Source organism: Mugil cephalus, chromosome 16 (assembly GCF_022458985.1).
Source record: "Mugil cephalus isolate CIBA_MC_2020 chromosome 16, CIBA_Mcephalus_1.1, whole genome shotgun sequence".
Classification (NCBI taxonomy): domain Eukaryota; kingdom Metazoa; phylum Chordata; class Actinopteri; order Mugiliformes; family Mugilidae; genus Mugil; species Mugil cephalus.
In genome coordinates this window covers 10,579,491-10,604,738 of record NC_061785.1, presented here as the reverse complement: position 1 = coordinate 10,604,738, position 25,248 = coordinate 10,579,491, and the positions used below count along the sequence as shown (strand labels likewise).

Sequence of the window (25,248 nt, the reverse complement as noted above, 5' to 3'; positions counted from 1 at the left end):
TCTGTCACGAGAGCTCGCTAATTAACTGGTGGGGGACGCGCTGATTGCGAAACTCTAAACAGCCGCTGAATCAGGCCGGTGGCGATGCTTCCATTTTTGATTGTTTTGTTTTTGATATTTAGTCGCCGCTTTGTGCCGGCGAAAGCGACTCAGTGTACAGCGCAGGCGTGAACTGAACTAGTGAACTGTCGACATCTCTCAGCTCTTTGTCGCAGTAATTAAGGATGGGGACAAATTCCGTCAGGCACATTTACGGTCTTTAATGTCACATGACACAAGGTTCAGCAGATTTGACGGCATTTGTAGCTGCTTTTTTTCAGTATTTATTTTTGTTAATCATAGTTGAAATAAAGCGATGAGATAAAATGTAAATAATATAGTTGAACATACACCGATCAGACATAACATTATGACCACCTGCCTAATATTGTGTAGGTCTGAGAGAATGAACGTGGGCCTTCTGAAGTTTCCTGTGGTGTCTGGTAACTTAATGTTGTTACTGGGGGGTCTTTGGATCCTATGGGTTGAGGGCTTGGTTCGTCTTCGGTCTGTCTACGTAACATCTGCATGAATGCCAGGTCCAAAAGTTCCCCAGCACAACATTGAATAGTCACAAGATGGTCAGTGGTATTTACTTCTCCTGTCAGTGTTTTTAATTTCATGGGTCATCGGTGGATCTGGTTTTGACCAAGTGAGATTGCACACACAACAAAACTGGTCACTGCAGATAAACATCAGCCATCGATGGAAGTCAAGGGGAATCTCATCTCCGGTTTATTATTTTAACCCTTTAAGACCTAAACACCTGCCCGCGGATTAAAAAAAAAAAAAAAAAAGCTTGTGGTATTTGAATTACCGTAACTCACCGATGGACAAAATTCAAAGTGTGGCTGAACACTGAGAAGTTGTGTTTTCTAGAAAAGAAAAGCTGTCATTACGGTAATGATGACGGAAGACAGAGTTGTTTGGAGGAAGTTAGTTATACCCTTGAGATGTCACAAAGGACTTCCGGACAAAACTACAACTTCCCACTCTTAGTTACTAGGCGCTTTAACGGGTCGCTGGCGATTCGTTCAGTTTTAAAGGGTTCAAACTTAATATGTTCTGCTTGTTAGATCTAAGCCGGCACCTACTACTGCCCCTAATCACCCTTTTAAGGATGAATGGATGTACGTTATGTATTAATCTGTTAACTTCAGAGGTTCTGGTTGGTAGATTTTGTTTCCAGGGTTAGGGTTATGGTTGACGAAACTTAATAAACCTTGACACCTGGAGATAATTACATTTTCTAGTACTACTTAAATGTTGAAGCTTACGCTTTAGATTAGTAATTAAGTTGAACTTTTATCTATCTGGTAAATACAGATACCAGATAATAATATAAAGAGCTGCGTTGTCTTTATTTTCTGAGCTTGTAGCAGCCGGGACCTTCGCAAAGACAAAATATTATTTGCGCAAGATGTATAATGCTCAACCAAACTGATTACAAGGCTTTAGAAAGCAACAAAGTCTATGGTTATAAATGTGTCTTGGTGCTTCCATTTCTTCCACTCATCCTCTTGCTGAATTATGTCTCATAAAAAGTTTGACGTTAGCCGTAGTAGTCGCTGATTGTCGACATCTCACGGGTTTGACCGGCGGCTCCGTTGTGAAAGTTTGACCTGTAACTGCATCACATTTTTAAGGCTTGTCGGAGGGAGGTTTGGATGCGTTGCTCTGGGGAAATAAGTACAACTGGAAGAGATTAATAAAAACAATTTAGTACAGCAGGCGAACGGATATGAACAAACCGTAACCTCTCGGCCCTTGTTCGTTTTAACCTCTAAATAGCCATAAAACATGGCTGCAGCTGTACAAATAGAGTTTCAAGGGTAAAACAAGGACAGGCGGGGATGCCTTAGCGTGATAGTAACATGGAGCACGTATTGAAAGCCCGTGTCTGTATCAGATAATGCCGACGCTCCTTCTTTTCCCACTTGCACTCCTCTTCCGTGTCCCCAAAGCTCCATCCGCGAACACCAAAACTGTGTCCCTTTAATAATGCCCTCCCTTTCTCCCTCCCTCCTTTTTTTTTTTTTTTTATGCCATTTTCTTTCCTGCCTCAATACCCACCCTTTTCCTCCCCCTCCTTTTGCTCTGCGGTTGCTATGACAACAGCAGCACTGCACCATTCATCTGCTGGAGACCTGGGCTCCTGTTCCTGTAGAGAGAGTGTGCGCCTCTCACATCTATACATAACACGCTAAGCGCTAATGCAGTCACGGAGGCGACTGAGGAGCTCACCTCCATCTGTGCGCGCAGCGGAGAAGAAGCTCCCTGCGCTGTTTGATTCTTTTTTTTTCTTTTCTTTCTTTCTTTCTTTTTTTTTGGCCGTTTTTTTCGGGAGGTTCTTAGACACCTGTCAGCCTCGGGGTACGGTGTCACCTCTGTGTCCCCCCCCTCTCTTTCCCCCAGTGACACAGTGACTCCTGCGTTCTTCCTTCCTCCTTCCCTTATCCTCCCTCTGTTTCCTCCTACTCTTCTCGCTCCTCCCGTCCCTGCCATATCTGCCCGGCTCTGTGTCATTTACTGCGACTGAAGTGAGCGGGCAGCAGCAGCGGCAGCAGCATCACCACCGCCACTGAAACCTGTGGAGATTTCTTCAGAAAGGAACCAAGGGGGGAAGACAGACGGAGAGCTTCCTCTGCAGTTATCCTCCCCTGCTTTGCCGCAGGTGTTTCTTTTTTTTTCCTCCCCTACTTTCTTGTTTTCTTTCTTCCATTTCTCTGCGCTTGTTTTTGATGAACTGGTCATCGCTCAGGGAGGAAGGACCGCTTGTGTCGCTGGACGGGGAAGGAGGGGAGCTGGTGCCATACTCCAGCCTTCAGGAATGCGCGATCTGGTTTGAGAATGGTGAGATCAGCCACACCCTCTCTTGCTTGTTTCGTTCCCCCAACGTCTGTGCCTTGCGAAAACTGCCTTCGCGCGCCCCCCCACCCCTCACCCCCTCCTCCTCCTTTCACCTGCTGCTCCACCTCTGCTCGACCAGGGCTGGCGCCCCGAGTCTGATCTCGCGGCCGCTGGTTCGAGTGACGTCTGTTCAGGCATGAGGGCTCGATGGGAGGAGCGCAGGAAAGTAATTTCTCTCCGCTAAATGATGCATTTTTCAAAGGGTTGAACTCTAATGACAGTGTAGGCTCGAGGACCCGTGAATCAACCAGAGTGTGATAATGTAAGTGTTTTTTTTTTCTGTGGCGAGCTGGTCTGTTTCATGCGTCAGCGTGGGTGAGCCTTCAATTGTCTTTGAGTGCGTGTGTGTGCGCGAATGTGTCTGTTGGAGAGTCTAAGCACAAGCTGTGGGCGGCTAATGGTGCTTGTTCCTGTTGTTGTGTGTGTCTCACTTTTCCTACCAGAGCACAGCATCATATGTAGCATATGCTTGCGTAAACGAGCTAAAGTTGGTTGGGAACAGTTTTTTTTTTTTTTTTTTTCACCGTGGAGTCCGCAGCAGCAGCAGCAGCAGCAGCTTGTTGTTGTGTGCCAGAATCACCTCGTCATGTGCCGGGACGCGGTTTTCCCTCTTTCAGTTCCGGTGCTGCAGGCTGCCCACCTCCCCTTGCCCTTTTCCCGGGGGACACCTAAAGCTGGTGTGTGAACGGAACAAAATGTCTCAATAACACTGTCTGCCAGCAAAACACGAGCCCCTCATCAGCAGCTGCTATAGCTCGTCTCAGGTGAATGGTTTTTGATGAGGCGCCCACAGCCGGTTTTCGCACCACTTAGCATCGCCACCTGGAGAGCGCTTTGATGAGCTCACCTTGTCAGCTGTCAGTCAGGACGCGACGGGCAATGACACAGAGAACTTCTATTTAAAGGTCGCTAAATAGCTCGATGGAGATATGTATACAGGGTTTTGGGATCCCTGGTGGGGTTATTTGAGGCACCGTGGTGATGACGTTGTGTTGTTTCCCTCTCTCACTGCAAATTTTAGCAGGTTCTGTGATTGTTGTTGCCTGGTATTCGACAAACACACATCATCCGTTTGCCAAGGTTATTTGAGACGTTGCTTCCTGTTGAGTTTTCCAAGTTTCTTGTAGTCTTCTTTCTTGTAGTGGGTGGCCATGTTTTTATGTTCTGTGGGCTTCTCACAATAGATGTGGCCCACTTACTTGTGCATAAACCTCATACACCCTCTGCAGTGGCTCAGAGTGATATTGATTTATATAATTGCTCAATTTCCCTCCAGTGCAATCCCCTGAGCTTGTGTCAGACAAATGGCTTGTAAGTCTGATATGAGTTTTGAAATAAATATGTCAGACGGTCTAAAATCCAACCTCCTTGCATCAGTTTACTGGCATCATTTAGCCTGATATACATCTCATATGAAATGCAGCTGGACTGAACTAATATGAAGTCCCTCTGAAAATGGTTGTGATATCAACAGCTTCATTCAATATTTAGTGTTAGTATGGCATTTGGATTTCCGGTAGCAGCCTGTTTTACCACTCAGTCTTGATTACAAAAGCTGCCTGCTGAGTGACTCTATAGAGCAGGTGGGCACAGTATGCACTGTGCATGACACCCCGGTCATAAATCAAATACTGACGACACTGCTGGCCTTTAAAATCCCTCTCTTTATTTCTCAGCCCAAAAGTTTAGGAGAGGGAATTCGATCACGCGCTGCATACTAAGCGTGTGCTGTTATGCTCTCGCCTCACACTTTTGCCTTCCAATTTTTACCTCAAATGAAAGTGCTTCTTTTCCTTTCGTGTCATACGGCAGTTATCGAATCTGAATTAGTCATCCAGTGAGCCAGTATTGCCCCCCTTCTGTAACGACTCCCTGGAATCTAGAATTACAATCTTTTATTATGACGAGGGAAGATGCAGCCATTAGCAAGATGAAGTCATCGACCTGATCCTCCTCTTTAAAGTCAGCTTCCAGTATCTATAGCAGGTAACAACCAACAATTGGAAATATCCCCCAAAGCTGTACTGAAAAAAGCCTGTTTGAAATCACACTTTCCTCTGTAAACTTCTAATTGGGAGGATTAGGGTTAGGGTTAGGGGTTAGCACCCTACTGTTTTACTGTGTGAACGAACATATGGGTCAAATGCATCAAATTAATAGTCGCTCTACATAACTGGCTAAATGACAGTGGCACCAAGGTGTTCCACAAAGAACTGCTCTCGGCACCTTTCAGTTTTCCTCATCATTCCACTTTGCTATATAGTTGACCCCTGTTATGCTGATAATATACCCTTTTTACCTTCATTTTACAAAATGAAAAGGTAACACAGGGAGTAAATATGTTATAGTTGATGCTCACAATGTGGCTGCCCTTGGTCTGGTGCTATTTTAAAGTGTGTCTACGTGGTTTGCTCTATACTCAACACATATTTCTTTGTGATACTGACCGTGGCGTTCCAGAAAAAATATTATTTTTTAGCGTCTTTTCATTTTCTTTCCGCATCAGTCCACTTAAAAAATGTCATTGCTAGATAGTTGACCCCTGTTATGCAGATGATATACAGTTTTATTCCAGGAATTGCCCTTCCTTGGTTTGGCTGCCTTTGATAGTGTGCTTGCGTGGGTTCCTTCAGTCTTAACCCGCCTATCTTTTGCAACCGTTTGTAGTTGACGCTTGTTATGATGATGATATACAGCTCTATATTCTTATATTTCTCCAGGATATGGAGAGAAATTTGTGAATAATGACTTTCGCTGCATGAAGAAATTTTACTGATTGATCGAATGAGACTGATTAAACTGTGCGTGGTAAACACGTTATTAATGGTTTTTGTGAAGCTGAAAACAAAATGTAACCTTTTCTTTTATCAAACATTACCAGACCACTTTCTTGTATTTTTTTTATTATTATTATTTATTTTTTTATTTTTTATTTTTTTAAACCAAGGCCTTGATGTTTCCTTCGGTTTTATTCTTTAATCCCCTCAAAGTTTCATTAATTTCTGTTAACATAATTTTTTGGCACCAAACACGGTATTGGTATTCGCTGTTTATCGTTTTTAATTTTAATCCTGTTATGTGCTGCAAAGCAAGGGGCTTCATTTTGCGTGAAGAACAAATGAAGTTACTACTACCACCAGCTCACATTCATCTGGCCATTTAGTCGTACCTTCTGGAAAAAAAAGGCTGTAGAGTGGAAAAGAGAAACCCGCAGTGTGCTATTAATAGCGATGATAATGATTTGCTTACAAAACAGAGCAGTGGGTTACATCTACCACCTCACTGCTTTCTGCGAATGGTGCTGGTGGAGAGCTGAGCAAACATTTCTCAGCAAGATACTCGCACTAACGCACCGAGGCCTAAAGAAGTGTGTTATTGTATGTGTATGCGTCCCCATGCTTATCCAAAGCCGTGCGCGCTATTGCACAGGACTGCACAATGACACCAGCTCCGGTATTAACATTCGCCACTTGTCTGTCTGCTGTTAACTTATTTGCTCAGTCATTTCAGGCTGCTGAACCGCTATGAGGCATTTGTCTGGATCACAGCGCTGACTTTGTGCAGCAGCAGCCAGTTTGCTAACTATGTCTACTGGATTACATAAAAGTGACTCTTCTTCTGACAATTGATTACAGCTTTTTCTTTTTTCTTTTTTTTTTTTTTATCCGACTTGAAAGAAATTGGAGGGCTTTGATGTTCATTTTTTAGATTATCAGAACCATCTTAACCAGAACGGCTTAAAAACCAGCTGTGTTATGCATTTTATTGTCTTGTGTGTGAGTGTATTCAACTGCTTAATTAAAGAGCAGAGAAACATCCAGCTCAATGACAAGGGTGTGGTTCTGAAACATATCTTAGAGGTTATAAATATTCCCACTAGGGCCCGAACTCCTGCTAGAACAAGGGTCAAGGCAGCCAGGCTATTATTAGGCTGCTGCATCAAGCGGCGTCCTTGTCCATTATTCTACTCTCGCTTTCTCAAAGTGGTATCAAATTTGCATCTTTACATCTTTTATCCTCGGGAGACCAGGCCTCCCCCTCGTCTCCTGTAGAGGAAGGGTATGTGAAAAGTTCAGGGTCGCTCCTCTGTGTCGCCTCGACACCGAAGCCGCAAAGCCACAAGAAAAATAAGTTAAGTGTCGGAATCGCTCAGTGTTAACAGTAGCCTCTGTGCTTCTGCGGCTGAGTCATGAAAGGTTTGTATTCTGGAGCAGACAGCTGCCCAGAAAAGCCTCAGTATGGACATTATGGAAGATGTACACGAGGAGGGTTTTAGACCACAGATGGTATGAGGGCAAATAAATGGTCCAGTGTGGTAAATTTCAGTAATACAATACCCTACTCATACATGAACCATGACATGATGAAAAAACAACATTAAGATGACATTAAAGATCCGGAGCAGTATTTGGTCATGTTCGGTCTCTCAATCTTAGACCTTCTTCGGGTCTGTCAGGTAATTTTCCAAATCTTTTTAAGACGAGCCCGATTTTAGATCATTACTCTTCTTTCAAGGCCTGGGCTGCTGCTGCTGCTGCTGCCTTGAGAAAGAATAAGGAAGTAATATTTTGAGCACCTCGAGCTCAGAAAACCTTCAGCAGAATCTTAGATTAAGGTCAGCGGTCTTCAACACTTTTCATGTCAAGGACCCCTCAAACTGATGAGAGATTACGTAGGGACCCCCTACCTACTATACGTGTTCTATATTAAATTCGGCCTAGTGCTATTTATAAATATCAGTGTGTAATATGTGGCCTTGTGATTGGGGCGATAGGGGCTTGACCTACTGCGCACAGGAGGCTTAGATTGACAGGTTGAGTGTGGCGCTCTGTGTATCGTTCAATGAGTGAAGTGCTGACTGTGGGGGAAAATAAAAAAATATATATAAAAATGTCTAATCAACCAAAGATTTCACGGACCCCTGTTGAAAACCCATGATTTAGGTCAACCCTGTGGTTTTTGTCCAATGGGTCTAATCCAGTTCCCAATAAGGTTATGTGAAACGTTGAGTTAACAGCTTTCTGGACGAGTGCGAGCTCAGCTAATGAGCCATCTTTACAAACGCTCCCGCCCCCCTTCTCAAAATTCTGCCCGTGCCTCACCTTGCACAGCTAATCCTCCCAAGGCTGCAATGATGGATACACACGTGCTCGTGCGCACACACTCTCGCACGGATACATAAAAGAGGGAGCGGCAGTCTGGCTAATGGACTTGCACTTGCTGCTGGCTGTCAGCGGCCTCTGTGTTGCACGGCAACATCTGGTCCGCATTGTTTTGTTTGACAAGTCAACAAGAGAAGCACACAAAATCATCTGTGGTCTCTCAGCCGAACTGCTGCGTGCACAATGGGAGCAGCTCTCCAGGTGCCCCAAAAGACAGGTGAAATTAATATAAAACAACGTGCCCGCTCAATTCCCACACTGGTTTTTGAGACACATCTGTTTTATTTATTGCACGGATTAAATTAGTTGCGTTTGGTTCACTCAAAATGTTGTGCCCTCTCTGCATTTCCTGTGACTTCGTACGCCCATTTGTTGACAATATTCTTCGCTTCCACAGATGCCAGATAATTTAATCATATAAAATTCAATGAGGTAGCATTAAAAAAGAAAAAAAAAAAGAACAATTGAATTTAAAAGAAACATAAAAATATGGCCAGGCAGTGTTATCACCATCAACATTATCATTTTTTTTGCTTTTTATTTTATAGAATTAAATTGCTTCTCAATAAAGTATAAAGAATAAGTCAAAAGACTCTTCTTTAAATGTGATACTGATTTCAAGACAATAGCTAGCTTTCCTCAAACATACAGTATGTAAAAGCTTCTTTATTCTCCTTATATCTGTAAATAACCCTCTTCATCTCTTTATGGGTCACAGCAGACAAGGATAAGCACAACCCAAAGGATGAGCAGCGTGAGTCTTGGGGTAGTTAAATTCCTTTAACTGAGGTGACGGACGAAGGGTCTGATTCTGTCCCGTTTGATCACGTCTCAGCAGTAGCCTTTGTGAAGTCGGCCTCTCCGTGTTAACCGGAAAGGTGGACAACTCTTTGTTTCCCTGCGCCCCGCTGTTGCCATAGTGACCAGGGCCGCACGCTCAGCCTCTGTGAAGCTCTGCTTAGGTTGCAGACAGCTGGGCAATGTATGTCCTCTCCCACATTAATGGTCTGGTATGCGTTAACGCGTGCGTGCGTGTGTGGGTGCCCGCCGCGTGTCTTTGTCTGAGTGGGTGCCCGAGGTTGTATGTAACTGAGACGGCGATAGAGACAATGCTCCATCGCTCTAGAAATGTCTCCTTTCACTTGCTTATCGTTCACTTATCTGCGGCAAATGGGGAGATGTGCGCCGCATATTTGAGCCTCCAATTCATATTCAGATCTTGTCATTTATTTGATGAAAGCCCAGGTTGTGTCTGAGGGGACTGTCTTCGTTGAAAAGAAGCTTTCCTCTTTCATATGCGCAGCGCACTGTGAATTTGAATCACAATACTGACTTTTTCTTTTTTTCTTTCTTTTTTTTGTTGATAACTTCACCAAAGGCTGCGTGTCTGGGCTAACAGTCTTAGGGAGCAGATATGGAATTCTTACATCGTCCTTTAGCTCGCTTACGGTGGCAAGTCTTTCTGCTTCCCCCTCCCCATTCCCACTCCAATCGCACATGTACACCCGCATACATGTCGCATGCATATTCATGTTCACACCCGCGCACCCGGAGCATGTAACAAATATCTATTTCACGGCCACGTGCATTTGCACATGCAGACAAGATATATTTATTCATAAGCTCATTAGAGGAGTGGATTTGCCCGCTGCCATCCATCACACTGTCACCCACTCCTCAGCCTGGCACACACTGACAACAGAACTGCAGGAGTGAAGTCCATGGGATTTAGTCTCCTGGAGCCCGTGCTATAGAGGGGATTTACTCCAATAGTCAGAGTTCCTTTCGCCATTTTGTAGAGGTGAGATCAGGGAGAAAAAGAAACAAAGGAAATCTCCTAATAACTGGAGTTTATGCAAAAACGCTTTTAGTGTCTCAGTACGGTTTTTCCCCGCAGCATGATGCCTTTGCATAGGTGTACTGCAAAATATTCACAGATGTCTTGATATGAGCAACTTTTAAAACAGCTTTTAAACATGTCTGCAAAACACTTAGTGGTAAACGGCTGTGTGCTCTGGACGCTTCTCGGCATAAATTGCGGGGAACACTTTGCTAACACTTTGCGCTGAAGGTCAAGAGTTCTTGACTAATTCCAGTTTACATCCACTGGCTGGTATAAGCCTGCTTTCCCCACTTGTTTAACTCCCCCGTGATGCACAACAGACTGCTCAAGCGTGCAGCACAAGTGCTCTTTAGATGAACAACCACACCAGATGTGACCGGTGCCTTGTAACGAAAGATGCCGTGGAAGTCACAATGTGCCACAGTCGACTTAGAAATAATAATCGACAAATAGCTAATTTAGATGGGAGCATAGGGAGTGTATTTGTGGTGCGTGTTGGTGTCAGTTAATGCAGTTTTAACCAAATACTGTCAAAACTGATCCTCGAGTATGTTCGTTTCAGAGTTGTAGTTGGGTTGAGCCGGTCGTTGATGAATCTGGGGTTTTCTTCTTCTGGCTGTTGGTTGTAGTTTCTCACTGTGGCATCTGTGCTGGCCGTCTTCCTAGTTTGGTCAATTAGCAGAGAGTCCTCTCCAGTCCATACTAACACAGCATTAACACTGTGGCGAGTGAATGCCCCTATTTTATACACATGCACGCAGCGCTGAAGCAGACCTTTATTTCCTCCTCCGAGGGGAACTTGTTTCTGTTTGGTTGACTTTGTCTGTGAGCAGAATAACTCAAATCTCGACAGCAAAATTCAGGGAACCGGGGCGTAGTTAGACTATAAAGCAAGGAACAAGTAATTATGTTTTGGTGCAGGTCCAGATCAAGAATCAAGGATCAAGGTGCAGAATGTTCTTATATTTTTAAAATGAGAATGTTTTTATGCACTACATTATGGCTCTTTCATGAATTGTTGCACATGGAAGAAAAACACCTGACATTTATATCTAGTATTTGTCAAAGATATTGCCTCTGCTTCTTGTTTTGTGATCTTTTCAGGGTTGGAAATTTGTTTTGTTTGATCTTTTGCTCTGTCACTTTGATCCTGACTGAAATGTCTCAGCAACTTTTGTATGGATCATCGTGACATTTGCTTGTGACATTTGTGCTGAAATAAACTGCAGCAGTCAGTCCCTTAACTCTTCATCCGAAACTTCTGTTTGTCCAGTAGGTTCATTTAAGACCAAAACCAGGCATCATGCATCCTGTTGTTGCCACAGTATGACTTCACAGAGCCGCTACCATGGTTGTAGACCCTCAAGGTTGATTCAAGGTACTGCGGGAAATACACGCCGTAACCTAGCCTATGCTACATTTATTCTTGTCCACTCGTCAGTCTGGCTCACACTGTAAAAACAGAATGCTGGTGCATTTTTTGCCAGTTGTGTTCGTTTTTGTTTCTACTGCCCGCTTCACTTTCAGCAATGAAGACTGAAACTGTCGCCTGAATTTGGCCTGAAGACGAGTCATACAGATGGTTATAGCTCCGAACCTCCTCAGTTAATCTGTCCTCGATATGTTCCATCTCTATTTATCCAGAACAGTCAATTAGAAAATTGCAAGAAGTAGCTGGAAACTCTAAAGTGGATACACTCTACTACCAATCAGGGTTCTAAATTAACTTTTTGATCACTAGTAATCCAAATTTCCACTAGCCAAATGTATGAGTAACTGAATGCATTTGATCATTTTGTTAACAGTGATGGCATAAAGAACGCAACAGAAAGTTAAATACATACAACAAAATGTACACAGAAAGCCCAAACATTTCATTTATTTAAAATTTTTAGTGTGGGATCAAAAAACATCAGGTACTGTCATGGTCCCTTTACTGCCGACAATCATTAGTCTCCACCACAGAATTTTTTTTTTTTTTTTGCTTTCACGCAATCCTAACAAAACATGACAACATTTTCATTATCAAACACGACCCATCAACTACTTAGTATTAAACTTTCTTTTCTTCATTTTGCATGCTCTGTCGATATTCTCATCCCTGCCTCCTTCCTCTTCTCGCCCCCGGACGTCTGCCCCAACCACTGCCGCATTTAGTTGAACTTTTTACTTTACGTTACTGTTTAGCTAACTCTCTCCTCTTTTTTACAGTGTTCCCCCCTAACTCTCACTCCATTCATCCATTCGTTCTTTTTCTCCATTTGTTTCCATGGTTTCTTGTGCTGGTTGCACTGCAGACTATAGCTTGCCTGCGTGCAGCCAATGGGTGTCTGATACGTCATTACGTAGCATGACGGCAGTGTTCATGGGAAATGTAGGAAATCACTGAGAACAGTAGAGCAACTCTGACTGACATGATTGCCTCATGCATCACCAGCCAAATTGGCTAGTCAGTTTTCATTAATACTCACCAAAATGAATTGGTGGGTTGTCAGGTGTTGATTTAGAACCCTTCTACCAATCACAGCTCTTGCAGTCTGTTACACCGCGACTATCAGTCTTGTTCCTGATTAAATATTTAAAGAATTGAACTACAGGGATTATGGGACAATTTATTCACCCCTTCCATCGAGCCACACTGGACCTTACCCATGCTGAGGTTCAGCCCAGATTATCTGATAATGTGAGATGTTCACAGGTCCACTCTGTGGATCCTAAAGCACTTGAAGTCTCATCATGGATGCCCTGATGGGTATCAAAAATGTTTCATATTTAGGATTTAAAGTCTGGATCAATATGTTGTTACCTTTAAAGTCGACAGGGACAGGGAGCAGCTGACGGTGTTGCCAAGGAACCGTAAGCATTTGAGCCCTCTTCGCTAACATTTGCTAGCACACTACTGTAAACTGACAGTTAAAATCTCCATTCCCCATAGAAGAATACACACCCTGTGTGGACCTCACCTCCCCAACTATTTTTTCTTCCATGCTTGTTAAGGCTCCTGCTAGCCTCCTAAACTTCCTCTTGGTTTGATTGGTGTAGGCACAACACTGCCACCTATATTCATTGTTTTCTTATAATTTTAATCCATTACTCGGTAATGCAAGTCTAAGATTACAACAAGAAGATCTGGTTTGTTCTTAAGCATGCAAGCATATTTCAAAATAAGCCAGGAAGTCCTATAGTTTTGGAAGCCTCATGATTGGTCCCATCTTAACAACACTGTAGGAATATTTAGCTTTCTATTATATGCCTTCTATTACACAAGAAATACAATATGCTATGTGTTCTACAATTGACCAAGACTCTGCAGCATATGCTGGAGAGTAAACTCTTCGCTCCACCCATTACACACACACACACTGCCATTAGCTGTAACATGAACCTTGAACAAAAGTACTAAGGAGCCTATTCTTGTTCGGCAGTTATTGTTGCTCGAACACATGTTTCATCTGCCGCCCGTGACTTCCCGTACTCCGTTGCTGCACCGGATAGCTTTGGACATGTGCACTCGGCCATAGTAAGAATGCTTAAAGGTTGCGGCATACGGAACATAATCTATTTTAAACTCTTATTTAACCAGATTAGTCAATTAAGCGTAAACGGTGCCCATCCCAAAGTCCCATAAGTACAAAAAGGAAAAAGTAAATGGATTAAACAAATGAGCCTTGCGCACGGTTTAGTTGATATCAGCTCATTTCTTTTCACTGCCGGGCCTGTGTCCAACCGTGGTGAGGACATTTCTTACTGTCACAAAAGCAAATCGTAGTTATATGTGTTTTTTTCCGCGTGAATTAGAAGGTCACTCCTGTGCAGAAAGATAGATTTTCATTTTTTTTTCCTTTTCATTCCTTTTTCTACATTTGTCACATATTTATTGTGTCTTTTTTTTGGTATTCAGAAAATAGTAAAAAGGCTGAAAGAAGCACATTATTCTCATCATTAGACCTCTAAGTAGCATCTACTGAATGGACGGTAAAGGTTTCACATCTCCTCCCGTGTGTTCGACATATGTTCGCCACCACAAAGGCTCCGCTTGGCGGTGAAAGGGCGTTCCTTTATGCGCCCTGCGGGCATGCTGTTGCTGTGCTGTTGTGTGCACACATGGAGCCATGAGCTGGTGGTGAACAGTGCTTAAGATCCGCGTGCTGTAACCTGGAACCCTTCTCTTTAGTGTGCAAGGGGCTCATTTGATGCCTCCTTGGATCTCCTTGTGTCTCTGTGTGATTATTACGAGACCGGATCAACATTTTTGCTCTCATTGCTCTTATTTGCACTCCTTTTCATGTGCATATTCCTTTTCACTGTTGTAAGTAACAAAAAAGAAGTGGGCAAAGGAAGGAAGGGTGGGAATATTTTCACATACTAGTGGTGGACCGCTGGTGTGTCGGTCCGCACTGGCCCGGCACCTGATTGCCCACGCTGCTTGTTTACTCGCGCTTGAGCTTTTTCTGACCCAAGGCGAAACCACAAACCGGCCGAAGAAAGCCTTCAGGATGTTTTCATTTTATCAGTGTGCTGCTCCAACTTCATAAGCTCTCTGTCCTCTCCCTGTCCACTCCTCTCTTCCTTGTTTTCTTCCATCTCCCTGATCTCTGTGTGTGTTTCTGTTTCTGTGCGTGTGTGTGTGTGCACGTGTTGTCTCCTTCTCTCTATATGTGTGTGTGTGTGTGTGCTTTCTGCTCCCAGCCCCTCTGCGGAAAGCAAAGTTTGTGGAGAGCCCTCGCATTCCACAATCAGAGCTTGGCTCCCCTACACACACCTCCACCACTGCCAAGAATCCAGACCTGGACACATACTGCCCTGGTAAGTTTTTTTGGACAGCTCATCCTTCGCTTCGTTGTGTAATTTTTTTTATTTAGTTTTTTTTAGTTTTTTGCATGTTGGTTCCTGTTGCTGAACGCAGAGAGGGCATTGGTCAGTTTTCCTGTAATTCTGCAGGCTGTTGTTAGACGAAAAACACCGCTAAGGTCGTTAACGGAATAGCCCTGCTGGTGGCCACTGTGTCCATCCTCACTGCCTCCTCCCGCTCCGTCTCTCTAATCCTCCCTCGCTGCTTTCCTCCCCCCCCAGCTACGCGGACGCAGTTTCTTTTAACTTCACAGCCGGCTTTTGCTCGGTAATCTTGCGGACCTTCCAGATCACCCCCCACCCTCCACCCCTCCCCTAACCCCCACACCCGTCCCATCTATCCCCGTCAAACCCCTCCTCTCATCCCTCGCTTCGCCCAGCCCGGAGAGGACATTAAAGCGGGTCACGCGAGGATAGCGCTCCGCTGTGATTTGCTCCCTCCCGCCGTATCTGCCTTCTCATCTTGCCGCTCCTTTTCCTGTTGAGAAAGGCAACGTTCGTTTCCTGCTCCTGTCTCGATGGCTCGGCTCGAAACGGTGGCTCTGTGGACTCCTCTGCGGGGCGAGGCAGTGCCGCGGCACGACTTGGGCGGATGAAGACGCGAGGGAGCTAGGGATCGGGGGCCTCGGGGCTTAACTGATGTCACTTAGAAGGAAAATGGTTGAGAGTGCGCTCCCAGCTTCCACCGTCTGTCAGCCTCTTCTGCTGAGTTTCTGCTCTGCGGAGGTTCTAAGTAGGTGATACACACTTGAATATTTTCTCATTTCCGTCCAAGTCTGAGTAGTATGCGGTGCTTTAGAATAGCGGTGATAATAATAGTAGTCCTGCCACCTGGTTTACTCTTGAATTTCATGGATGAGAAGCAGTTGACCCTTCATTCTGCATCAGTCCTGTGAAATAGACTGCGGTATATCAGTTATTATGAGCTGCTGAAAGCTCCCGCACATGTGACATTTCAGGGACGAAATGGTAATCTCTGCTGCCATTGAGGCGGGAAAAACAGTTGACAAACAGGGATCCTCTGCCTGTGCAGTAAAGACTTGCGCTAGGGACGGATGGACATGTAGCTGCTGGACGCTGACTTAAACATCTGGCACATCGCGTGCCAGCCATCACACTCCGCTGCTGACACCCGCCTGGAGGACGTCAGGTATCATCTGAGGTTTATGGCCACACAAAGGATTTTGTGGTCTCATAAATACGGTTTGTGAATATTTTGTGGGACGGCTTTTAAAAATTCACCACCAGCCGGTCTTTTCTAATGACGTCAGAGCTCCGACTTCTTAAGAAGTTCCCCAGGCACTACAGATAAAATCCCCTTATATAGTAAATGTAGTTCTGCATCAGAGTGTACTGTATAATGGAGCTACTAGAGTTCAGCTGAAATCATATTTATCCCTTACACAAATAACACCTGTTATTATTAAGGTACATGTACAGTTATACCGATCAGCCACAATATTATGACCACTGACGGGAGAAGTAAATAAAATTGACCAGACCAGGCACCCTATACCAATGACACTCCTTGATGGCAGCAGCCATCCCCAGCAGGATGCAGCCTGACACAGGCACAAAAATGGTTCAAGAACAAAAACAAACAAACAAAAAAAAAAAAACATGGAAAACAGCACAAAGTGTTGATTTGGCCTCCAAATTCACTAGATCCTATCTTTGGGTTGCACTGGAGCAAGTTTGATCCACAGAAGCCCAGAGACCCCCCCACTAGCAACAACCAGACACCACAGGGCACCCTCAGAAGGCCCATGTCCATTCTCTGATGAGTCACAACTGTTTAGGAGAACTGCACAGTATTAGGAACGTGGTCGTAATGTTATGCCTGATTTATGTATCTGAAAGTTAAGCAAAAAAACAAAGAGTCTGTAAAGCAGCCAGTGTTCCCATTTCAAAACTAAATAATTTAAACAGATAATTACAATGGAAACAAAGTTAAATAGAGGCAAAGTATGAACAGTCAGTAACATGTTTTCTGTTTTTTTCTAACTAATGAAAGACCTGGCACAATAATGAGCTACCAACCATGAAATGGAACAGGATAACAGGCTATAGAAATGGTATAGTAGGTGTCCTGAGTCGTATATGTATATATATGGTCCTACTCCGAGGTATAAAACCTCAGAGTGTTGTTGCACAGATAAGATCTCTGCTGCACATCAGGAATGTGAAATTCACTTATCGTTGGATCAGCCTGCCATTACCTAGTTCGTAGATGCCTGTGCATATCTGCGCTTGCATCTGCAGTGTTATTTGCGCTTTATTTTTACTCTGGAATATGTGCAAATATTTAAAATTTTTAGACCCTTTAGTAAGAGCTGTTCTACCTGTTATTGTTTTTGTTTTTTAAAAAAGGAAACAAAAGGTATTTGTGACCAGGTACATGCATGGAGTAAGAGCCGCTGAATCGTTATGTGTTACCGTACCTGTTGGCCGGGCCTATTAATACCATCTCCTGTCCTGTCCAGTCCCCTGCCTGCAGCACACATGCTTCTCTCTCTCTTCCTCTCTCTCTTTCTCTGCCCCTCTTGGTGCACGAGGGCAGATCTGTGGACGGCCAGGGAGAAACAGATGCGCTTGCACAGAAACACATTCCTAGCTGCGCGCAAAGATAGTTGCTATGGCAACCATCTGTCTCCTTCTCAGCTCAGGAATCCAATGGAGAGAAGCTCGTGCTTATTGTATATGTGTTTAGATGTGTGTGAATGTGTGTGTGTGGTGGGGGACTTTGTGTTTTATGCCATATATATATATATATATATATATATATATATTACATATATATATATATTTTTCGCATTCAGATTTTTTTCCGTTAAGGATCTCATGCTGTCACTGTGATGAGAGACGACTGGTGTTCCTTAAGGCGCGTGTTCTGTCCTCAGCGCTGTCATCTTGCTTTGAAGCGATCTAGATGCTTGTTTTTTTCCCCGTCGGCTCCGCCGTGTGTCATAATCTGTATTTAGAGAACAAAAAGGACGGGCTTTAAATAGAGACAAGAATCAAGAAACGCACACATGTATACATGCGAAGCCGACGCTATGATAACGTGCACAGCGCCTGTCCGAGTTTGACAGTAGCTTGTCAATTACAGGCGCGGATTTTGGCTAATGCTAATGAACGCTGAGACCGGTGGAAAAGTCGGATTTTATTTTGAGAACCGCGATCGTGGATTCTCACAAACTTGGGGCCTTGACCGTGTGTTTGAGTTTCTATTTTTAGGGCATGGGAGTTGTGCAGATGTACACAGGGATTGCTTATGTTTAGCTAAAGGGAGTTACTGCGGGCTCGGATTAGCGATTCTGCTGCCACATCAAAAGGAACCTAGACTAAGTGTTGGCTAACGGCTGGCTGCTACTGAGATGTTGGAGTAAGAAGGAAAGAAAAAGGGGAGACAGAACACTGTGACAGAGACAGACAGAGTCCCTGTTTGATCTCGGTCATGTCCGCTGTAGACCCCCCCAACCCCGGAGCAGTTGACTAATCACTGCTAATGCATTCACTGCCTACTACTACCAGACTGTCGACCAGGAAGCCTCCTCTGCACCCATGTCCAGACGCCGCAGCTGAGATCGACCCTGCAGACGCGTTCCGTGCAATTTCCTCCCACTGATGACTGCGCATCTCTGCCGTCCCCCCCGTGATATTAGCTGCGAGGAGGTCGAGCTGTGTTTCTATCTGTCTGCTTCTGCTCGCGGACTCCAGGGACCCCCAGGGCTTCAGTGACCTCGGAAGCCCCTCGCAAAAATGTATTCCGCTCCATGTAAAAGCAGCACCAATATCCATCTCATCGTGGCTCATGCATAATTAGCTTGTTTTGGACCTAATGTGCACTGTGATTACCTTATTATAAGTTCACGCTGTGTGTTTTTAGTGAAGCTCTGCAGCATGTCAATTCCATGATTGATTTGATTTGTAGTCCCCCTCCCCCCCCCTCCTTTTTTTTCTCTCTTCCTCTCAGAAATTGTGTTGGAGTCAACCTAATGAGGATCTTGATACCTTTGTGTCCACAAGTGAATAGAGAGAGGACTTTATATATTGCCTTGTCTATTTGAAGCGACGCGTGAGAGGCCGCGGGCTTTTAAACAAGCTGTCTGTCTTCAGAGAGGCGGCGTGTTGTGTGGCGGCTGGGACTGTCTAATGGTTGTCAGTCAGGACTTTAGCACGGCTACCTGCCAGTCTGGTTCGACCTGCCCCGCAGAATAACTGTGAGAAAACCTGTCCTGCCACTTGCCGCCTCCGTCTCTCACCGCCGCTGTTGATTTAAACCGCAGCCATCTCACGCTGTCGACTCCAAAGCCGTCAACGTCTGGGCCAGTTCGCAGGCGCACACACGCCCTGTCATACAGTGGCTGTTTGCATTGAGACGCTCAGCACTTTAGCTCTGAGTTTGGGGGCGCTCCAGCGGGTGATATGAAATTGAAATTAAGTTGATACAGCGGGACCCTCTTGGGCAACAATGGCCAGGTGTTATTGAAAAAACATGATGTCACAGATGTGGGTTTGTCACGGGTGGTGCATATCCCGGCAACCGAGCTACAGGATGAGGTCATTAAGGGATTTTTTTTTTCTTTTTTTTTTTTTTCTTCTGGATCCTGTTGCAGAGTTGGCAACAGAAACCCTTCAGCTTTGTTTGTGTGTGTGTGGTTGTGGATCATCTGATCATCACGCAGGCTCACCCTGGTGTTTTCTTTGCCGGGAGTAATCAGGATAGAGAAGCACACACACAAACACACACGCCCGCTTTTGCCTTGCTCTCTGTCTCTCTCCCACACACATACACACATACACACACCACACACGTACACACACTCAGGCAGGTGAAGGGCGTATCTCATTACGTCACGCGAGCCGCCGCGGTGATGAGTGCTGCGCGGAAGGAGCTGTCGACAGTGTGGAAGGCTTAAGCCGTTCAGCGTGGAAACAGTTGATCGGCTCTCCAGCCGCGGCCGAGGGGATCTTCTCGGGAGTTTATGTAAGAGGATACCTCAACCTTAAAAAGCGAGCAGCTGTTGAGGAATGCGCGTGTGTAATGCGCAGCTCTGAAAACTCAAGGGGAAACTCAGGTAGGGTGCTTTTCATTCCGCGTCTCCCGAGCGCAGGTGCCGTCGCTGCTCTTTGTGCTCGTGCAAAGCAAGTGTGTGTTTTCTTAGCGTTTTCAGGAAAAGTGACGCGAAGCCGGCGTTCGGTTTTTCTGCCCGCCACTGACACACATTCCCTCTTTCCTCCCTTCTCTTCTCTGCTCCCACCCCCCTCCCTCCTCTTCCTCCTTCCGTCTCACTGCCTCTGCAGGGGAGTCAAGCCAGGAGCTGGGCCCCCCTCCGTCGGTGGATGAGGCAGCCAACACATTGATGACGCGCCTGGGTTTCCTTCTGGGAGACAAAGTGAGCGAGGGGCCACCCGGTACCCAGTACAGCATGGAGGAACCCGAGGCAAGACAGGTAACAGCCCCTCTAATGACATTTTATTTTCCCCAGAATCACCCAAAATTTGGACTCTTACATAGGAATATTTGCTCCCTTTTTTATGTTTGTACACCACTGTGTGCCTTGTAAAGGGAATATCCACTGTTTGAACTTTGGGTGTGACAGAAAGAACACGGTTACGCTCACTTTTCACAGATTTTGTTGACGCCATATGGACCAAGCGCTCGGTCAGTCGTGATCATGCACTTGAATGTGCTGTACTCACACTTCGAATTAGACCTAAGTAAACAATTCCTCTCTGTAAACGTGTCCCCTTATCAAGAAGACAACGATCTACAGATAGCGTTGCCGAGAATCTGAGTTTGCAGCCCTTGCGTCAAGTTGCTGGGTTTGTTTTAGACCGGCTCTCGTTCTTCCTGCCACCGATGCGTCCCGTGCCAATCCGGCTTTCTGTGTGACACGGCTACGCTACGAGGGACCGGGAACTTGAACAAACACACACACGGATCCGTTAGGAAATTTATCTTGATAATGGTCTTGTTTACATTCGGTTTTGACAGATCAAAAAGGCTTCTCTGGGAATAGCCCTGAGTTGCCACAGTGCCTCATATTAATCAGATAACCCTCCATTCAGTCGCCGTTTCACATGACGAACCATCCTAATCATTTTAATTCCTTGTGTACTTTTAAACTTTAGTCAGTGAAAACAAGCGTCTTGCTTGACATGCAGCGGGTTAGGCTTAATGTTTCTTCCCCGCACCGTAACCTTTCTATTCCTGAATTTGGCAGTTGTGCAACAAACAGCTCTTGGCACAACGGGCCTGCTCTAAGCTCTGCAGCAGATTGCCCCGGTTTCTCTACCTAAACTTGATTTGACAGGTATGAATTTTCCAAAGTGTGCAAAGGAAAACACTGGCAGCAGCAGCGCAGAGAGACAGAGAAACAGGGAAGGACGTGGGGGGAGGTGGAGGAGGAGGAGGTGGGGGAGGAGGAGAGGAAGACAGGGGCTAACCTGTTGCTGGAGCATTCAAAGCGGGGTTTGCACTAAAGCAGTGTGGATAAGCGATTAGACTGATGGACTGCCTGCGCTTGATGTGAGCGCCGCTGTGGCGGTGGGGTTGTGTAAATTGAGAGAGGTTTATTCAAGCAGCGCTGTTTTAGAGACGTGACTCATGCTAGCACCCCGCTGCATTGTGCGCGCGCGCGCAGCGTAAAACTTATTATTTTAAGATATCTGCCCCGAACGCCGCTCTCCGGAATGCGTTTTTTTGTTTGATTCATTAGGCACCAAAAGTGACACGGGCTGCCGCGAGACACCATCTATTAGCAGATAAAGGAGTGGGCTTTTGCTGTAATTGTGCTAATTTGCATTTCAGTTGATGCAGTGACACAAGTGTGACACTGTGCGCCCCCCCACCCTCGAGACAAAGTTCAGGCGTGCACACTGAATTAGCAGCATATCCATGAAATCACCACCACAATACTTTGACACTACAAGTTGAAGGAGCTATATAGTCTTTTTTTATCATTTGTAAGTAAAAGTATTGATTTTCATTCATTAATTTCTTTTAAATTCACAGTCAAAGCTTTTGTTTGTACTTCAGTGCAGTTTATTGACTGTTAAAGCTGGGAAATATCCACCTGCTTAAAATAAGAATCCCACTTCCATTAAATGTGTATTTGGATTATAAAAACATCATCCGCCACCCTCCGTTCGGCGCACTTAAATTCCTACAATATCTGGTGTCTCTGCTGCAAGAGCTCGCCAGCTGACGGAACAAGGTGACCTTAACTTGCAAGGAGTGCAGCTAATTGCCTTTCATACTCTCTCGGTCCCGCTCCCCGAATAGACGCAACGCTCCAAGTTCAAACCGATCCCCGTGCGACGTTTAAGGTCAGACCCTCGCGAGGCGGGGGGTTCATTATCCCCCGCAGATAGAGCCGTTGCCGCCACCGCCGCCACGAGCGCACGCGGGTTTGGAGAGGCTCGTCTGTCCGTGTTCACGTACGGTTACACCGGGGTCAGGCTCCCGCGAACGCGACGGCTGAGCGGTCCGGTCCGCGAGGGTGACGGTGACTGAAATTGTGTCTGACTGAAAGATTAGCGCTGAGGGCTGGGGGCCATGCGTGCCGGAATGGAAGTGTGTGGACCTGTTTACAGATGTCACACTTGTCCCACTAAGCGGTTAAAACTGTGCAACATACTGTAGTGTGGAAGATTATCTAGTTGTTGGTTCGAGGTTTCTCAAGTATAAGGATTTGCTGCATTTCTGGATTGAATAGAGCTGCAACCAATGAATTTATTAGCACTTATTAGCACTAATCACTTCATATCTTTTACAATTTCTTTTAAGTAAAATTGTCCAGCGAGCGTGCAGCCTCTCAAATATGACATGACATGCTCTTTTTATATATATATATAGTTTTATGTCATTGTACATCATGTAAACAAATATATTTTCAGTTTAGAGCCAAGAACCCCCAAACTGATGGAGAGATTAACTACTATTAATACCTACTGTATGTGTTCTATATTAAACTCAGCCTTGTGCTATTTATAAATTTACATTACTCTTATCATTTTGCATTCAATATTAAGCTATCCCTTATCCCTTTACTAAAATATATTGGATTCATGTTAATGTGTATTTAAAGAAGTTTGTGGGTGGGCTTTAAAACAAAAAAATATATGAAAATGTCAAATCAACCAACGATTTTGCGACCCCCTCCCCTGCAGTACCTCTGCAGATCCCCTAGGGGTCACGGATCCCCTCTTGAAGACCTGAAGTTTAGACTTTGGGAAATTGCTCTGTTACATTTATACATCCAATGGTCAGTCATCGCTCCCAGCCCTTAATTTAATTTATCTGGATTTTTGTTTGGATGCGTTGTTTGCAGTTGTGGGAAATTGCATTATCTAATTTCTGTTATTGATTAATGGAGCCGAATTAATCACAAAAAACAACAGATACCAACAGAGCACAGCATGCCCTCGTTCATCCGATCAAACACAGATGGTTGGCTTGGCTATCGGGGAGCAGCTGAGGACAGGTGTCTCACCTAAGGACACTTCACAACAACAACAACAACAAACCCCGGGATTAAACAGCAAACCCCTTCTATCGGCTGTGGCCTCAGGAGACGTTTATAATTGACCGATTAATAAATGATTAAAGTAATAGTAGCTTAGTAGGTTGATCTTGAACACCACTCCACCTCTCCTGTTGTCTCTGTGTTCAATCCAGCGTTGACCTGAACTCATCGACAGCTGTTAAGGAGAGTCCGCCTTTACAAATGCTTTAATTACCCCCCCTCCCCACCACCACCACCACCTCCACCATATGTGTGGACACGCCGCATGCATCTGGCTTTTATGTCCTGTATGCGCATCTGTGGATGTTTTCAGTAGCAGCAGCAGCAGTTTAGAAGCGGTAGAGTTTTTATTTTCATTTTTATTTTGTCCCTTCTGGTCTGCTTGTCTCCTAACTTGAGCTGACGTGGAATAAAGTCACTGCGGGGCACCAGAGTCGGGACTGAAAATAAAATGCTCTTTCAGTTTTTGTTTGTGGAAATCACGCATGAAAATAAGTCCGTCAGTGAGGCCGAGATACTTATGCTCTGTTTGCGGCTCAATTAATTCCCTTGAAATGTAGGTCATTAGTTGAGTGTAAAAGCTGTTAGAGTTGTACCGGTCTCGTAACATCTCATGCACCTTCTATTATTCTTACACATGTTTAGAGAGATTTATACAACTCAACGAAACATCTGTGTCAAACATTCATTGGTGCGTTTAGCTCCAGTAAATTGCGGTGTAGCATGCAGTTGTAAAGCGATAAACAAATATACCAGACATTTATATTTTCGGCGTCCTCAACCACATCTTTTAGATAAATGCCACAAATTACTTATTATGATATGTGTTTGTGTACGTGTGGGAGCCTGCGGAGTGATTCACGTCGCGCAGACAACGGGAGGGTTTAGCTTTTAGTAACTGCGGTGCCGAAGTGACATTTTTCTTTTGTGTGAGTCAGATATTAAAGGTTCAGATGTCGGGCTTTACCGCATTTATCTGCGCGCGCTAATGGAGCGGAACAAAGCTTTTAAAAACAATGTGTGTCTGCGTCTGTTCCAGGGCCAGAACCAGAGGATCAGCCCGTGCTCCACCCTGACCAGCAGCACCGCCTCCCCACCTGCAGGCAGCCCCTGCTCCACCCTCCCTCCGGCCATGCCCGGCCAGGCTGGCAACAAGGACTGCGCCTACGGTTCCGTCACCAGTCCCACCTCGACACTGGAGAGCAGGGACAGCGGCATCATTGGTGAGATTCGCAAAAGACACTTGCGTGTTCCAACCCGCTGCTAGTGCTAATGTAGGCTAAAACCTGGTCCCCACGCCGCCACCTGGTATGTGATCGGTTTTTCAGACACTTTATCGTGTTGACATCAACTGTGGCAAATGTGCATTAGCGAGATAAAAACAGGAGAGCTCAAATGTTCGCTGACGTGAAGCCTTTTGCCGATGTCAAAACAGGTCCCGCATTGTTTCCTGGCAACAATGATAAACACCTGCAGCTTAATGGGGGGGGGGGGGGGGGGGGATTATTACATCAACATACCGTGAATTGACAACAACAGTGAATGCATGTGAAAGCAGAGGACAGTGAAAACAGACGAGCGGGGGGTAGAGGGAAACAGAAAATTGGCCTAAAGGATGGTGTTTATGTTGCAGCCACTCTGACCAGCTATTCCGAGAACATGGAGCGAGGCGGAAAATACGGCGAGGGATCGCGGGGAAACCTGAAGCTGTGGCAGTCCCAGAAATCAGGCATGGACTCGTTCCTGTACAGGGTGGACGAAAACATGACCGCCTCCACCTACAGCCTCAACAAAATCCCCGAGCGCAACCTGGAGAGCATGTCCTCCCACTCTGCCCACTCCATCCCCCTGTACCTCATGCCCCGCCCCAACTCTGTGGCCGGTGAGTCCTTTCCTTTCCCTCTCGTGT

The 25,248-nt window shown here is 45.3% G+C and overlaps 1 protein-coding gene across 1 annotated transcript in view; it reads left to right on the top strand.

Annotated features, from left to right (window-relative positions):
- The window catches only part of tanc2b (tetratricopeptide repeat, ankyrin repeat and coiled-coil containing 2b), a 143,537-nt gene that overhangs the window by 83,185 nt on the left and 35,104 nt on the right, over nucleotides 1–25,248 (top strand). The window contains 4 exon segments of the mRNA XM_047608809.1: nucleotides 14,644–14,760; nucleotides 20,113–20,261; nucleotides 24,379–24,562; nucleotides 24,973–25,221. Coding sequence (XP_047464765.1) covers nucleotides 14,644–14,760; nucleotides 20,113–20,261; nucleotides 24,379–24,562; nucleotides 24,973–25,221 — 699 coding nt within the window.